At 41.9% G+C, this 15,831-nt stretch overlaps 3 protein-coding genes across 5 annotated transcripts; 2 read left to right on the top strand and 1 right to left on the bottom strand.

Annotated features, from left to right (window-relative positions):
* Nucleotides 1-328: 328 nt before the first annotated feature.
* Nucleotides 329-3,979, top strand: LOC6499944 (serine protease inhibitor 88Ea). Its single transcript, XM_001953546.4, has 3 exons — nucleotides 329-480; nucleotides 2,473-3,475; nucleotides 3,545-3,979. Exons 2-3 carry the CDS (start codon nucleotides 2,489-2,491, stop codon nucleotides 3,836-3,838), a joined length of 1,281 nt encoding a protein of 426 aa, XP_001953582.1. The 5' UTR covers nucleotides 329-480; nucleotides 2,473-2,488; the 3' UTR covers nucleotides 3,839-3,979.
* LOC6500619 (transmembrane protein 165) lies at nucleotides 3,978-10,283 on the bottom strand. Of its 3 annotated transcripts, none has more exons than XM_001953545.4 (7): nucleotides 10,189-10,283; nucleotides 7,657-7,951; nucleotides 7,304-7,597; nucleotides 7,103-7,243; nucleotides 5,641-6,198; nucleotides 4,777-4,956; nucleotides 3,978-4,718 (listed from the first exon to the last, which is right to left on the bottom strand). In XM_001953545.4, the coding sequence occupies exons 2-7, from the start codon at nucleotides 7,834-7,836 to the stop codon at nucleotides 4,539-4,541; spliced, it is 1,533 nt and encodes a 510-aa protein (XP_001953581.1). In that variant the 5' UTR covers nucleotides 7,837-7,951; nucleotides 10,189-10,283; the 3' UTR covers nucleotides 3,978-4,538. The 3 variants fall into 3 exon arrangements, with proteins under 3 accessions (XP_001953581.1, XP_032305767.1, XP_014766644.1); XM_032449876.2 differs by having other exon boundaries at nucleotides 7,657-7,966; nucleotides 10,189-10,216; XM_014911158.3 differs by lacking the exon at nucleotides 5,641-6,198 and having other exon boundaries at nucleotides 10,189-10,282.
* Nucleotides 10,284-10,549: 266 nt separating this feature from the next.
* Nucleotides 10,550-15,769, top strand: LOC6499945 (E3 ubiquitin-protein ligase RNF123). Its single transcript, XM_001953544.4, has 11 exons — nucleotides 10,550-10,941; nucleotides 10,996-11,242; nucleotides 11,378-11,523; nucleotides 11,582-12,322; nucleotides 12,385-12,667; nucleotides 12,730-13,045; nucleotides 13,099-13,508; nucleotides 13,567-13,680; nucleotides 13,736-14,386; nucleotides 14,439-15,045; nucleotides 15,107-15,769. Exons 1-11 carry the CDS (start codon nucleotides 10,778-10,780, stop codon nucleotides 15,427-15,429), a joined length of 4,002 nt encoding a protein of 1,333 aa, XP_001953580.1. The 5' UTR covers nucleotides 10,550-10,777; the 3' UTR covers nucleotides 15,430-15,769.
* The last annotated feature ends 62 nt before the right edge of the window (nucleotides 15,770-15,831 follow it).

Genomic DNA, 15,831 nt, shown 5'->3' with positions numbered 1-15,831 from the left:
TCTTATAGTTATTTTATTTTTTAAATTCAGTTTTCAATTCAACTAAAAAGAATAAGGGGAATTTTTCACTTAAATTAAGAACTTGTCACAATTTTAGTATATGGTATTTTTTTATTACTTTTTGGCAACTTATCGGTTATCGATTTTAGAACTTACAAAACAACCACCTTCCAATGCTAAAAAATGTTTCAAAATAAGCTCCTGCCAATGTTTAAAAATGTTTGAAACAAATGATGGTGCTTAAAAATACCATAATTTCCCTCAGGATACAGTTCGTTAAGATTAGATCAGATTAGATCGTAAATATCGATATTAAAATCGATATCTATATTAAATTCGAGAGCTTGAATTTATTTTTGTCGGCTTCTCCGCTTTGCCGGAACGATTCAGTCAAAATTTAAGGCCGCAACAAAACGGTCGTGTGTTCGGTTTTACATTTTTTGAAGCTTCGGTGCCAGTTTAAGCCTCGACTTGACGAAGGTATTTCCCAGCGAATATTTTTCGAGTGTTTGTCAAGTGTTTGCCCCAATTTGTTAAACTCCCCCGAGCCGAGCTCCTCACAATCACGGGTTGGCATTAAAGCGTTGACTATTTATGCAGTACAATCAGCAAATCAGCGGTGTGTACGTATGAAAGATTGCATACACACCAATAAAAAATTATATGTACATACCTATATTAGTCGTACGCAATTGATATGGGGCAATGGGCTATTATTTATTGTAAATATGTACTATATTGTTAGAGCTGTTGCCTGGTCAGTTTTTTATATTTTCTTCCCACTCCAAAGGCCATTAAATCAATTTCTACAGAATACATTCAAAGTATATTAAAAGATTGGTTGAGTATTTTGAAACCATTTTTAATTACAATTGTTATTAGAGAAAAGAAACAAAACTGTACTGTATATTTTTTAAATATTAAAATGCCAAATACTTTAAAGTCGATAATTTATGACTTCTAATGAACCGCAGAGTGTTTGTCAATTATTTCTGACACCCCATTTAATCCAAGTTCAATGCAGCTGAAATTAAGCCGACTTATTCCGCTTCCTAGCAATTACTCAGCTCATTGCTGTGTCTGGATTTCCCCAAAAAATTAACTGCGCATGTGCAAAGATCACGCACCCAGACAAAGCTTACGGCTCTATGGGTTAACAAATTTATTTAAAATAAAAAAAAATGACAACAAAAGAAACCAATTACAAAACTGCCAATCCAGGGTCAACAATGAGCATACGCGCTAAAATACGAACTGGTGCTGGTGCTGGTGCCGTTTATGAATCACAAACTATATAGCGTTTTCTGCTAACCGGTTGCTGAAAATGTTAATTTTGGGTTTTTTTTGTAATATTTTTTTATATTTTTACACGAAGCGCTTTTCATTGCTACTGCTACTGATGCAGTCACGCAATCGCAAAAGGCGTCATCGCTCAGCTGGCTAAAAAAAACAAAAAAAGCTGGAATTGGAGCTACATATACAAGCTCCAAGATAAAGCTCTTGGGTCTTTCATGCTTCACTGGATGCACATACCCAGGTAGCATACCAGGTAACAGCCGGCCATTATGCGAATTTTGGATTGGTGGAGTGCAGAGCGGCTTTAAACTTTCACTTTTTGTGTCATGCCTGCAGAGATGTTGCAATTGTCTCTCCAAGATAACTGACGATTCGATGGACTGGAAAAGCTTTCGAGGTGAATCAGCCCAAAGCAATTTTAAATGCGTAACCAAGCAAATTTAAATAACAATTTTTTTGTTTGTAGATCTCTAAGCAGATTCTGCTCAAGGTCTCTTTCACCCGAAGTGCTATAATGGTTTTAACACAATGACCGAAAAAAAAACCCAATTCCAAATATGATTTGAGAGAATCTTTTCAAAGAAGAAATATAAATTTTTCCCATAAAAAAAATTGGGAAAAAACATAAAAATGCTTTATTTAGAATCCATTTTTATGAGAATTTTTTTCGTAATGGACTTCTATTATTTGAGGTTGACGAATATGACATTTATTAGCATTTGAAGTTATGCATTATTATTACTAATTGCCTTATTGTGCAATTGAATAATTTATTCAGTTCAATGAGTAGAATTTTAAGTAGATGCCTCACCAAATGAACTTAAATAATGTCTATTAAATGGCGGAAAATGGCAACCACATTTTCAACTCCCTTAATTAGGGGGCTTTTCTGCTGGAAGTCATTTTCTGTCACGATCTAAATGGATTGCCGGGGAAAAAAAGGGAGTGACTCTGACTGAGAACGGCTTCATGTTTCGCCATAAATACATATATTTTGTGATTGTGATTAAAGGCACGTAGCTAATGAATATTTAGGACTTGAGGTTGAGATAAGGAGAACCAAACTGATTTAAACCAATTCTGTGATTCAAGAACAAAAAATGGCAAGATTACACTCAAAAATTCTCAAAATATCAAATCTTTATTCAAAAAATAAATAATTATTTTATTCCTCAGGTTTCTTAGTCACAAAATGAATACTTTAAGCCTATCCCTACTGGTGCTCCTTCCGGCAATCGCCTTGGCTGGTCTCTGCGATGTGGAGCCGAATTCCAGCTTCCTGGAGAAGCGTGTCAAACTCTATCAGGGACAACAAAACTTCGCCGTGTCTATGCTGGATGTGATCCGCAACAGTACGCCGAACGAGAACGTCTTCTTCTCGCCATACAGCACCTACCATGCCCTGCTCCTGGCTTACTTCGGTTCGTCCGGGGAAACGGAGAAGCAGCTGGCCAAGGTGCTCCACCTCGACTGGGCCGAGTCCAAGGAAATGGTGCGCAGTGCCTACATGGTGGAGAAGAAGAACCGCGAGAACCGATCGCTCAAGATGCCACTGGAATTCGCATCTGCGGATCGCATATTCTTTGCCCAGGACCTGCCGCTGACCCACTGCATCGAAACGCGCCTGGCCAAGGAGATCGTGAAGATGGACTTCCAGAATAAGCCCGAAGAGTCGCGCAAGGAGATCAACGATTGGATCGCCAATGTGACCCACAACCAGATCCGCGACATGCTCAGCGCCGATGAGATTACCCCTCTAACCCGTCTGACCCTGGCCAATGCTGCCTACTTGAAGGGCCAATGGGTCAGCCAGTTCAAGGTGGAGAAGACCGCTCCGATGCCCTTCTACACATCCGCCTCGAACTTCTCTTTGGTGCCGATGATGCAGCAGAAGGGCACCTTTCTTTTGAACACGGACGAGCAGTTGCGCGCCCACGTCCTCCAGCTTCCCTACCGCACTGTTTTCGAGTCGGAGGAGAATCAGGATAGCGAACCCGACGAGAAGTCTGACATCTCCATGGTGATTATCCTGCCGCCATTCAACAGCAACTCTCTGGAGGATGTGCTCTCCCGCCTGAATGCCGACACCCTGGAGCAGTCCCTCAACCAGGCCATGCCACGCGAGATCGAGGTCTCCCTGCCCAAGTTTGAGTTCGAACAGCGCCTGGAACTGGTGCCAGTAAGTATCTGCAGAAACATACATGGTTCAAATTATCCTCCTAACCAGACACTATTTTCTCTCCTTTAGATCCTTGCCAAAATGGGAGCAACAAAGATCTTCGACCCCTCTGTGGCCACCTTTGACGATTTGACGTCGGACAGGGTCACCATTGGAGACGCCAAGCATGTGGCCAAGATCAAGGTGGACGAGGAGGGCAGCACCGCCTCGGCGGCTACCGTTCTGTTCACCTACCGATCGGCCCGGCCCGTGGAGCCGGCCAAGTTCGAGGCCAACCATCCGTTCCTGTTCGTCATCTATGACCGCCAGTCCAAGTCGATCCTCTTCACGGGCATCTATCGAGATCCCAAGACTCTGAAGTAAACTATTAACAAGGCAGTCCTGCTCTTGCAATTAACCTAACCAAATTTTTCTTGACTGTAAGCGACAATGTAAACTTTTTAACATTATTTTACGAAAATAAATTATGTCCTTAATAAAATAAAACATAAAACCACACAAAAACATTCTTTTGCTCATTTTACTAAGTTTTTCATACAAAAATCGCATAAATAATCAAAAATCTACAGTTTTAATTTGTTTTTCTTTTAAGTAAACATTGCTACGTAAACAAATAAGGATGTGGGGACATTGAGGAGAAGTTGTCAACTCGGAGGAGCTTAGACAATCTGGTCGCATAAGCACTCATATGTACAATAATCATCTTTAATACTTAACACGAAACGGAAGCTTTTTAAATCAATTCAATGCGAAACAATCGAACAAATGAGTTCATTGTTTCTTCTTTTGTTTTGTTTTTTTTTTTCCAACTAAATTTGTAATGTCATGGCCCAGGCGAAAAGTACTGAAGGCACTTTTGTTTGGTTTTGTTTGGCAAGCAAGCAAAGTTAATACGAAACTTCAGTGTTAGATTAGGTAATACAATCCTCCTAGCCGCGCCAGCATTGCTCCTCGAATGAAATAAGGGGTGGTCTTTAGGGTATAACTAAGCCTAAATCTTCAATTAATGGGGGGTCGTCAACGGGCAATCTCGCATTGGAATTCCATGGCTTGCTTATTTTATTTACAAGTCGTCCGGTGGCATGGCGATTTCATAGATGGCGAAGCCAATGAATACAATGCCACCAACGATGGTGACAGTGCGCACGGAGATTTTGGAAGCCACGAGACGACCTCCAATCACAGCCAGGCCAGTGCAGATGCAGTGGCCGATAACACCGCCTGAGATTACTCCATAGATGTCCTGAAAACGAGAAGGCAATGAGTATAATGGTGTACTGCGGTATCTTAAGACGACTCACCTTGCTGGCGGCGAGAATAATGGTGGTTATTTGGGAGCGATCTCCCCACTCGGCCAGGAAGGTCATAGTGAAGGCCTGGGCGAAGATTCGCATGGTAAAGTAGGTGGCACCACGGCGCTGGGGTCGACGCCGACCGCTCTCCGCATCATTCACCAGCGCAGCATTCACATCACGGTCCAGCTGAAAATGGAAACAATTGTCAGAGATTGTTTGGACAGTATGGGGAAGATAAAAAAACTAGGATGATAATGTGCGCAAACAAAGGATAAATAGCAAATAAAAAACGACATTGAATAACTTTTGAACAGGATACAATTTATAAAGAGTCTCCTGTTTGATAAAACCAAAATAAAAAGCGGAAAACGATCACTTCAAAACAACATGCAGAGAGAGAAACAATGTGTGTGAGGTAATGGGTGTGGTGGCAACCAGATGAAGATGGAACGGGGTAACCAAGTACAGTGGCCACAAAACCCAATGTCTTATGAGCGAAATATCAAAATTATAAGAAATTATGTCACGAGAGTATAAGGTGTCTTGGTTAATGGGCTTTCCGGTTGATGTTGTGTGTGGTGGTTGTGACTGTTTTGGGCAAAAAGCACGTGAAACGAGGATGATAAGCAAACAACAACAGGTAACAGTTGTCAGTTATTGGATTAGTGAGCCCAAGACCTCGATTTAGGTTCGGATTAAGTTTGCCGGAATTCAAATTGATTAAAATTTGTCTACAATTAAATAATATTTAGTCAAAAGTTAGATTCAAATCACATTTCTTATCAACTTCAATTCCGTAAACTTAATGGAACACAAAAAAAAGAAGGCTGGGAATCTCTTTTTTTTTTTTGTTTGATTCTGTGGCCTAACCCGAGCTTTGAGGGCGCCATTAGCCGGTCCGGTGGGGTCACCATTCAGGCTGCCATTGAGACTGTGCATGCTATCGTGTCCGGCCAGCGGAGCCCTGGGCTCCGGAACGCCTCCAACGGACGGATCGGTGGGATGGCCAGCCAGCTGGACATCGACGGTGGTGAGGGAGGCGGCCATGGAGTTGGTGGTTTGTTCGGTCTGGTTCGATGAGGCCGCCGAATGGGCGGGACTGGCATGGAAGGTCTTCATCTTCAGCTGCTCCACAATGCGGCCATCCTTGAGGTAGACCTCCGATTCGTGCGGGTCGTGGTGACCACCATCCTCATCGTTGTCAGTTTTATCACAGCTATTTCGCTTACTACTATTATTGTTTATGTTGTTGCGTTGCTTGCGCTGGCGGTGTTGCATGTCCGAATCTCCGTTGGTGGCAGCTCCATTGGTGGAGATCGAGCCACGGCCGTGGATGAGAGCCTGTTCGCTGGCATCCTCCTTGTCCGAGTTGCTGTTCTTCCGCTTGGCGTCAGAATCCTCGTACTTCCGGCTGGCCTTGCGCATCAACTGCGGTCAGATCGGTCAGACCATTAGAATTCAAAGTCAGAATCAGTCAGGGCATGTTCATATTTTCGTTGGTAACACATTATCGGGAACAACGTTTAAATCAATATTTTAATTTCGTTTTGCATAAAGAAAAAACAATTAAAAAATTTGGCATTAGCTAGTAATCGTTTCAGTTTTGATTAATATTCGGGTGGAATTGTTCGATTTTTTTTTTTGGCATAAAAGCTGTTCCATATCGTATAGTTTAGTACGAATTTTCGTTGATCAGAAACTTTTGAGACACGTTTCTTGTTGAATATGCGAAATTTTTCGTGCAATTAGTCACATAGGCTTAGATGGGTGTGTGTTTATGTGAATTTTAAATGCTCGAAATTAAAAACAAATCGAAAGAAAGGAATTCACAATCTGAAACTGCTGAAATTGGGTGCTTTTCCCATTTTGTCGATCGAGTTTGATTATTTAGGGTTATTAAAATCGTTACAACAGAGTTTTGTTTCAGGCTATTAAAAAAATAGTAATTAGCATGCAATTTTACATAATTATTACAATTATGAAAAGCTTTTGGTTTGCGTTTGATTAGTGTTTGTTTTGTTATTATCGTTATTATCGCCGCCAGTCGTGTAAATAAAGCAAAGTAATGGGGTTACACTTCAAGTAGAACTGGAAAACCAAAGCGTGCCATGTGAAGTGATCGCTCTGGCCATACATCATATTAATTGGAAATTTTCAGTACAATTCGCCAGTCGATAGGTTTTAAAAATATCAAAAAAATAGAATACCAAGCGTAGCTATTAACAGAAGCATAATAATAACTAATAAACTACTTGAAATTGGGATTTACAAAAACTACGGAAACATAGATAACTAATCGAGTGTATTTAGGGACCTCCACAGGATAACTCACCTCATCCTCGCGCTTGCGCAGATCAGTCTGAACCTCTTCGAGTTCCTCTTGAGCATCGGTTGGTTTCATTTTATAGCCATCGTACAGCATTTTCAAACCGAATATTAAAAATAATGCAGTTGAGATATAATACGTATAAATCTGTCGGTATAAATCAATATGAAATTCAATTCTGTTTAGCGGAAAAAAAACGAAACACACCTTAGGAATAAAGTTAGCTGCCATGCCGAATACGCATGAGAGTACCGTCATTAGGGCCAAGGCGGTAATGGCTCCGCCAAAGACAATCAAACGCGGATGGCGCATGGCCATTATGGCAGCTATAAAGAAAGTCTTATCGCCTAGCTCTGTTAAAAGGATAACAGAGATCGATGCGGTGAACGCATCGATAAAGGTTCCCTTCGTTTTCGCCTGCCTGTCCGATGATTCGTTTGCTTTTTCATCTGCCGAGCTCAAGTCCGTTGGCCTGTTCAAATCTCCCTGCACCTCCAAGTTCTGCAAATCAAATTCAAAACTATTATTAACTAATCGGTTTATGTGCTTCAATGCCTTACACTTTGTATGCCAGATTGGATCACCGCATTATCTTCGCTATCCGGTTGGGATTCCGCCGCACAGATTGTGCCAAATGTTAGCACCACCATCAGGGCCAGCGCCATGTGCCATTTAGCGGAGCGCTTCAGGTATACATTGTGTCTGGTCGTTTGCCAGAAGTAGGATTGGTTTTGTGACATCTTCGTGCTGTCTTTGGGTGGTTCTCCTCTACTCCTGCCTCATGCAATTGTCCGTTTATCTTTCGGCCAATAATCTGTTTTATAAACTTTATACGTGTCCGTTGTCCTCGACTGGCTGCAAAGAAATGAACTGGTGTAGATCAGATTCTCGTTCACATGGCTGGGCAAAAAAAATAAAAAATGTTTATGGCTAATCGGGCAGCAAGTGTTCTCCGTGGCATTATTTGTACAAGGCAAACAGAAAATTGCCCATGTCTGTGTTTGGCCAAGTCAAAACTGGGCTCAGTTCCGGGGCCAAAGAGTCGAGGGGGTGGACCGCCGCCCAGATAAGAACCCACTGCGTCAAGTGTCGTCTGATATGGTCAATCAAAGTCGCTGCTCTCGGCTCTCGGCTTGGAACAGCCCACAGCCCAGTTGCCGAAATTAAATGTATATTTTTTTTTTTGATCGCACGACCATTCGATACGTCAGAGGCAAAAGCACTTCAGCCATCGATTAGATAATAGTCTGAGAAATATTTGAAAATGAATAGAATTTAACCCTGAATACTATATACTCTTCTGGGGTCTCCCTTGCTCTATTTAAGTCGGTTTATCTGGAAAAGTCAGAGGGGGCTATGTGGCGTCAAATATTTGTTTATTTTTTATTTTACTTGAATCGCAGTTTGCTATCTTTGAATTTAACCCACAAGCCGAGTTGCTTACTGAGATGATATGCAAGCGAAGTGGTTGGAAAAAGATTATTTCAATATTTATAAAGCACACATTTATAAATAATTAGTTAAGACGGCAAAAATAGCATTTAATTTAATGAATTAGAAATTTTAATAGAACCTGTTTAATATTTTGGGGGTGTGTTTTCTGAATTGTTAATTTTTAATTATAAAGGTGATAAGTATAAATGATAACTGTCACTGAATAAACTTTGTGTTTTCATTAATAAACTCTTTAAGATAGTGTATAAAAAAAAGAACACATGTATACGTGACCAAGGAATCGTAAAAAGTTGAATATGTAATCGACTACTATATCTGGTGCGTGCGATTCTGGCACCATATCTTTGAAAAGTTATTGCTGGAAGCTCAGTAGTATTTCTTTGATATTTCAAAAGACCGGTGCGATTTTCCTTTCATATCTGAGAGAAAAGGTGGTCAAATATTTTACGAGATGATTAAGATTGCGTTTTTATCAAGCATGCCCTGCAAATAAAAGAGGGGCTTTTGTTCGTAGACATTTAATATGATTCAACGTTGTTTATAAAATTCTAGGGTATCTTTTTCAATGAGTTGCTCTTCCTGTCCTTCCCATTCACCATGCGTAAATTGTTCATCTGAGGATGTGTTTGTTTTTGTATTTTATATTTATTTTTCACTCAGTATTAACGTCACTGGGTGTCGGAAAGCAAAGTGGATATTTTCCCAATAAATGGAAAAAACTAAAGAAATAGCAGTCGCCAATGAGGGTGCCGGCTAAGGCTCTCATTATGTAAACATATGGTCTGGGAGAACCAGTAGAGCTTACGTATTCCATTACTATAAACAACGTGCTCTGATAAGAAGTCTCTTCTCCTGTAATTAACTGGAGCTCTCTGGCTTCAAACAGCTCCCCCAACATGCTCAATAATAATTAATTAATTCGTGTATGTGCATATTTCCAGTTCCATTAAATTGAATTCAAATTACAAACAAACCCCATACACACGCAAAGAATCAAGTTGATTGCTCTGCAAAAAAAAATAATAAATAAAATAAAATAGCAACAAAAATAAACGGGTCGAGAACAGGCAGATAAATCAATTGGCTAGAGTATATGTAGCAGCAGAAATAATATTCATTTATGGCCACATACGTATGTTGTAATGGTCTTGTTTTCGAATGGTTTGGCATTGATTTTTGTTTCCCCTTCTATTTTTTTTTGCGAATTTCTATTTTTGTAATTTTCCCAAAACAATAACAATAACTACAACACGCATTTTACGGCTGATCATAAGCGCCTAACGCTTCAGTCAAATTCCAGTCCCAAGGTCAACTGTGTTATTGTTAAATTAATTTATTTAATTGCTGCTATTATGAACATTGTTTCATTGAGTTTCACTTTGAACTTTAATTAGTAATTAACGGCTGTAAACCGCCAGATTTGGCGGTTTGCGTTTTACAGGTAAGCATCACTGGTGGCAAACACTTTGCCGCTGACGACAGCAAATCGAGAATGATTTTGTCAGTAACTAATTGGTCAGGATTTCAGCTTTGCACACGTAAATCCCAGTGCTTTTTGGATGACTCATTCGCTGGTCATTGACTTTTAATTTAATTAAACGCTCTCTAGGAGCAACGCCACAAAAACACGTCCTTACGTTTCAAGAATCACTTTGAAAATCGTTATCGTTTTGGATGCAGTGTTGTAAAACGCCAAAACATTGATAGTGCTGCGGCATTAGCGGGAATAGAACATCTGTTTGCTCTCAGCGGGTAAATGAAACGTTCCAGGACATCGAACAGACGGTGCCATTACGTTATTCAAAGAGTTATATGATTCAAATATAAGTTAAATTCTTTGATTTCCATCATAAAAATGAACTTTTGAAAGCATTTTCTTACCAAATATCAGTTTGAAAGTAGAATCCTTAAAATACTCCCAGAAGGTCAACGTCAAGATTTTTACATTGAATATAACATATACGTGACATTTAGTTACATTTTAATAAACAAACTTTTACAAAAATTGAATTTTTTATTTGAAAATACGACGAAACTTAAAAAAAAAACGGTTGATTTGCGCGTGATTCGATATTAGCCACCGTTATTCAGTCTCGATAAGAGGCGGCGGAATTACTCATCTCTAATAACTATAAAATTCCTTTTCGGCCTGTCGGGCGGATTTTGGATTGACTGGCTAGAAGGTTATAGGGAATACACAGCTAGCAATGAAATGACAGTGCCAAGATGTCGATATCAAAATTATTCGTGAAAGTCTTCAACGAGGACATATTCGAGCAGGTCGATCAGGACAACCTCTATTCCGACTTGGACGATGACTTGGAGGGAGCCAACTGCTCGACAGTGCCGGATCCAAAGCCCACCAGGATCGAGGACCTTTCAGTGACCAAGTAAGTGCCATTATTTATTGTCTTTATATATGTATTAAGGATTTACTTTTCTAGGCAGATGGTCATTGTGCGGTCATGGCTCGACGACAAGTTTCAGGCAATCCAGACGGACAGCAATGAAGAAATCCGGCGCTTATACACCGAAACCGAAAGCCGCATCGGTCCGGATCTAACCATATTCGATGTGGACTACACGACTACGGTGCGGGTATCTTCGGATCGTCTGGCCCTGCGCTCCCAGGGAAGCTTCAATACAGTTCGGGCTAATTGCTGCGTGTACGGCGGCCGCTGGATGTATGAGGTAATCGCTTTTAATGGGAGTGGGTATCGACGTGGCGGGGATGGGGTGGCTTCTGATTGACCAGCGGTCAATGACTCGCCCCTAAGGAGTGTGGGTTGCACGTGCGTACTGAAACTCGTTTCTTTTTTTCATCAGATTCACCTCCACACCAAGGGCGTCATGCAGATAGGCTGGGCCTCCAATTCCTGCCAGTTCAACGAGAACAGCGGCGTGGGGGACACCAAGTGTAGTTATGGGTACGACGGCAGTAAGCAACAGATCTGGCACATTTCCACCAAGAAGTAAGTATTTAAAGGTTGAATCCTCAAAATAATAAAATTTACATATTTTCAATCACAGGTATGGGGACAAGTGGCAGATAGGCGACGTCATTGGCGTGACCCTCGATGTGGAGAAGGAACACATCGAGTATTTCCGCAATGGTCGTTCGATGGGAATTGCCTTCAACAAGCTGGAGAAGGGCCCGGGCATCACCTTTTTCGCAGCCATATCCCTAGGCTATACGCAGGGCATCGAAGCCAATTTCGGCAATCGTCCATTCATGTATCCAATACATGGCTTCCAGCCGCTTATGGCCCGGCCCATTCTTAAGCTGCGACGGGCCAATCTAATTATGAATTATCTCTTGAACCTGGCTGCCATATTCTCCAAGTACAATGCCCAGAACGCTGACCAAAGTGCCGGTTTAACGGAGGCACGTGTTTCCACCAAGAAGACTGTGTACTGCATTTTCGCTACATTATTAATTGAGAAGTTTACCAACGAAATATTTGATCCGTACGTCATTCAGGACGTCCTGCTGCACCGCATCTCGAACATGACAAATCTGGCTGCCGAAAAGGAGAATCCAAACAGTGTGCTGCAGGGTCTTCTTTCGCTTTTTTGGAACTACATGGAGGGCGACGAGGTTAAGTTTGTGCTTCGGAAACTAGTAAATGCGCTTCTGGCCACTTTTACGCATACGATTCAAGGATTGGATTATGAGAAGCACCGACAAGCTCTGGGAATGCTCCACTGCTTTTGTCTGCATGAGCAGACTCGCAAGTACTTACTAGAAGGAAAACTCTTCAAGAAGCATTGGTAAGCATTTGATTTTATTATGAAAATATAAATTTAAAATTTTCCATTTCTCTCCCCTGCAGTCTTGCCTTTTTCCTCTACATTCATCCGCTGGAGTTTTACATAATGGAGGAGCTGTTGCCCGACAGCATGGCCTGGACAGATGGCATCGATGGGCCCAAGGACAAGTATCTGAGTGTGGTTGACAAGGTGCGCAAGGTGACAGAGCCCCTGCATTCGGCACAAAAGGATTTCCTTTCCACTCTTTTGATCAACACGGATGGCACGAAGGAAAGTCCCTCCAGTCGTTCCATTTTTCTAACCAAAATGCGACGTTATGTGATTGATCTTAGCATGGAACAACGAGTGGGTTTCCATCTCTATTAATTGTTTATTTCTATTTTCTAATAATAATTGTTTTTTTGCAGCCCTTTCACGCTTTCTTTTTTATGCAGTCGAGCATTCAACATCCTCTGGATGCCCCTGTGGCCCTCGCCTTCGTCTGTATTTTAATCGATCAGGCGCGAACAATGTTCAAGGAGGAAATGCCCAGCCGGCATGTGGAAGTGAATAGCGATTATTTCATTGACGGATCCTTCGACTATATGCACTTTGATCGAGTTGGTGGCGTACTCTCCCATTTGAGGAAGGTTCATCGATCAGACATTGATCAACGACTTGGGCCTGTACGTACCCAACAGATTTATGACGATGATCGCCAGAACATGAGGGTCAACGAAGTGGGTAAGTACTTTATTATAGAATAAAATCTTAGATAATAACACTCTCAAATATAGATACCACCCTGTATCTGTTAGGTGAAAACATAAATAATGTTCAAGTTGTGGGTCACACTCAGGGTGCCAACAACACCACCTATACACACTTTTTGGGCCCGCGACCCAGTGGGTCAAATGACTCGAGTCCTGGAAATTTGGACATGGAGGCCAGTCTCTGTGAGCTGCTGGATCTTTGCATCATTTTCTACTATTCGGCGGGCCACAAGTACATTGTCAAAATAGCTTCAGTGAGAGATGAAATAGCTGCCTTGAACGAAGTGCTCAAGGAAACTAAATACTATCGCGAGGATATAGAACGCAAACTGGTGGCCCTCGAGCAGCATGCGAATGTTTGCATGAACGAGAACCACCAGCATGTAATGGGCGAGCTGCGATCCAAGTTTAGTCAGCGACAAAATGTCTTTGCGGTACAATATCAATATCTAAACTATTTACGATTTAATCTAACTTCAAACTCAATTTCAGACTCGTTCTATATCGTTGGCAAGGAAACAAGTTTGGCTAAGAGGGGTGGCCTTAAATGGACAAAGAAGGTTCCTCCTTATATGGCTTTTGGAACGAATGTTGCGCACGCTGACAGTAATGAAATCGCAATTTAACCTTTAATTTTTTTTAATGAGTTTAATTTATTTAGAGTGCCTCAAATACGGGTTCCTTATTCTCCTTTGTACCTGAGGTGTATGTGAATACACTGCCCATTTTATTGGACGCCGTTATGGACTTCTGCCACCATGATTTGAGGGCCCAGTTTGAGGGTTCGGATTCAGAGTGTGCTGTTAATGCTGCGGCGGAATTTTTGGGCCTTCATTCTGCAGATCCACGAATTGTACTTGCATCTTGCAAGGACTCTCTGCTGCAAGCCCTGGGCACACTTACATGCCACAAGTCCGGAGTGCGAGCCCTAGAACGAACCTCGAAAAGATCGCAGGCATGCTTGGTGCGAGCCTTGTTGCGCCCCTATGAGAACAGAGCCTGGGGTCAAAGCAACTGGCTGCTGCTCCGCTTTTGGATGGGAGAGGGATACGCTTATAAGGACTCCCGCCAGCCCTTTGTGTGGCAGGGTGGATCGCTGCCACTTCATCAGGGATTGTGTAGGAGTCGCTCCAGGAACGAGACGCATACGGGGCTTCTTCACAATATAGCTCCAGCGAATCCATCCAAACATTTTCAGCGTCTAATCGGGGCCAAACTAATGGAGGATGAGCCCTTTGCCACCGCCTTTCTCAATTCCGTTTTGAGTCAGTTAAACTGGGCCTTTTCAGAGTTTATTTTGTTGCTGCAGGAGGTGGGTAGTGAACTTTTCAAATTACTATACCTTCATGAATGTTCTTTTGTAGATTCAAAATACTGCGCAGCGACAGGAGAACACTCTGTTTGAACCCAAGCAGCTTAAGATCTGTTCCATGTGCTTCGAATTGACAGTCTCACTGATGCGATGTCTCGAGATGATTATCTCAGTGGCTCCTGAGATTCTCACTGATGCTTCCCGTCCGAATAGCGATCTTCTCCTGAACCGCATTTGTCAATTAATCAGCCAAGTGCTTTCCAGGGTTACAGTGCCGCCTGGATGCTTCCAGTTTGTGGTGGATATGTGCTCGGCGGACCTGAATGCGGTCACCCACTATCCGATTATAACGGCCGCCTTGGGTATTCTCCTGGCCCTAATGCAGGAGGAGATGGACAATGATTTGACACCGCAGATTGTGACCAGGGTATCACGCGCCTTTCTTACCGATCCCAGCTTTCAGTTTGCCACTCTCGAGTTTGCCTTGGGGGAGATACGAACTCCACTGCTGGAGCAGAAGAACATACCAAGGGGTAACTTCGATCCTTCAGCCAGGCCACACATAGATCCATTGACAAACGATGTGCGGGTACCGCTGCCAAACAATTCTAAACGAATTCGAGCCGATCCACCGATTTTGAAGTTTGCTTTAAGTGATTGTAAGTTAAAAGAGTTCTGAAATAAGTCTGAAATTATGATAAAACTGAATCTATTCCACAGTTCCCTCCCATGTCTCGGGGGATGAGATTGACAATGTGCGCCGTTTAATAGAGAGTCTGCGGGTGAAGCAGACACTGCTTTCGGACATAACACTGCCATCGGAGGACTCCCTGTGTCCGATCTGTTGTGCCAAGCCCATCACTGCCGTTTTCACGCCATGCAAACATCAATCGTGCAGCGATTGCATCATGCAACACATGATGAACTCCAAGGTGTGCTTCTATTGCAAGACCACCATTCACACGATAGAAACACTGGACGGCACCGTGATTTATTCCAACGAAGAGGTAGTCCAGACGCCCCCCCTGGCTGAGAGAATCTGATCAGGGTCACCCACCGACAGCAATCGGGGAAGAATTCCTCGAGAGCCCAATTCTAGTCACTCTAAAAAACAAAAACTCCTACGCTTACTGTGTATGCATGTACACGCATATATATTTATATACATTAACTTCTGTTGTTTCGTAAGATTTTTATTTTAGTTGTATGCTTGCCATAATTAGTTTAGATGTGATATGCCGGAAACAAGCCTAAATTAAAGATGGAACATGTTCCGAATTAAAAGTATGTTAGGTAGAACAAATCTACGATCTCCATATGTGCACATAGTATTCTCAATTCAGTTTTCCATAGTAAAGAAATCTATACCTTCCTACTGTCAAAGCTGCATTTAATTTAAAAGAGCCAACAACTGCTCACAGACAATTTAAAATTTAACTAAATAA

The sequence above is a fragment of the Drosophila ananassae genome, chromosome 2L (genome assembly GCF_017639315.1).
Source record: "Drosophila ananassae strain 14024-0371.13 chromosome 2L, ASM1763931v2, whole genome shotgun sequence".
NCBI classification, from domain to species: domain Eukaryota; kingdom Metazoa; phylum Arthropoda; class Insecta; order Diptera; family Drosophilidae; genus Drosophila; species Drosophila ananassae.
This window is presented reverse-complemented; position numbering and strand designations above follow the sequence as displayed.

Coding starts and splice junctions, on each gene's coding strand:
- LOC6499944 (XM_001953546.4), top strand. CDS start 2,489: ATGAATACTTTAAGCCTATCCCTACTGGTGCTCCTTCCGGCAATCGCC. Junction 3,476..3,544: donor AGCGCCTGGAACTGGTGCCA/GTAAGTATCTGC, acceptor TCTCTCCTTTAG/ATCCTTGCCAAAATGGGAGC.
- LOC6500619 (XM_001953545.4), bottom strand. CDS start 7,836: ATGTCACAAAACCAATCCTACTTCTGGCAAACGACCAGACACAATGTA. Junction 7,598..7,656: donor TCCAATCTGGCATACAAAGT/GTAAGGCATTGA, acceptor TTTGATTTGCAG/AACTTGGAGGTGCAGGGAGA. Junction 6,199..7,102: donor TGCGCAAGCGCGAGGATGAG/GTGAGTTATCCT, acceptor ATCTGACCGCAG/TTGATGCGCAAGGCCAGCCG.
- LOC6499945 (XM_001953544.4), top strand. CDS start 10,778: ATGTCGATATCAAAATTATTCGTGAAAGTCTTCAACGAGGACATATTC. Junction 12,323..12,384: donor AAACTCTTCAAGAAGCATTG/GTAAGCATTTGA, acceptor TCTCCCCTGCAG/TCTTGCCTTTTTCCTCTACA. Junction 13,046..13,098: donor CATGAGGGTCAACGAAGTGG/GTAAGTACTTTA, acceptor TCTCAAATATAG/ATACCACCCTGTATCTGTTA.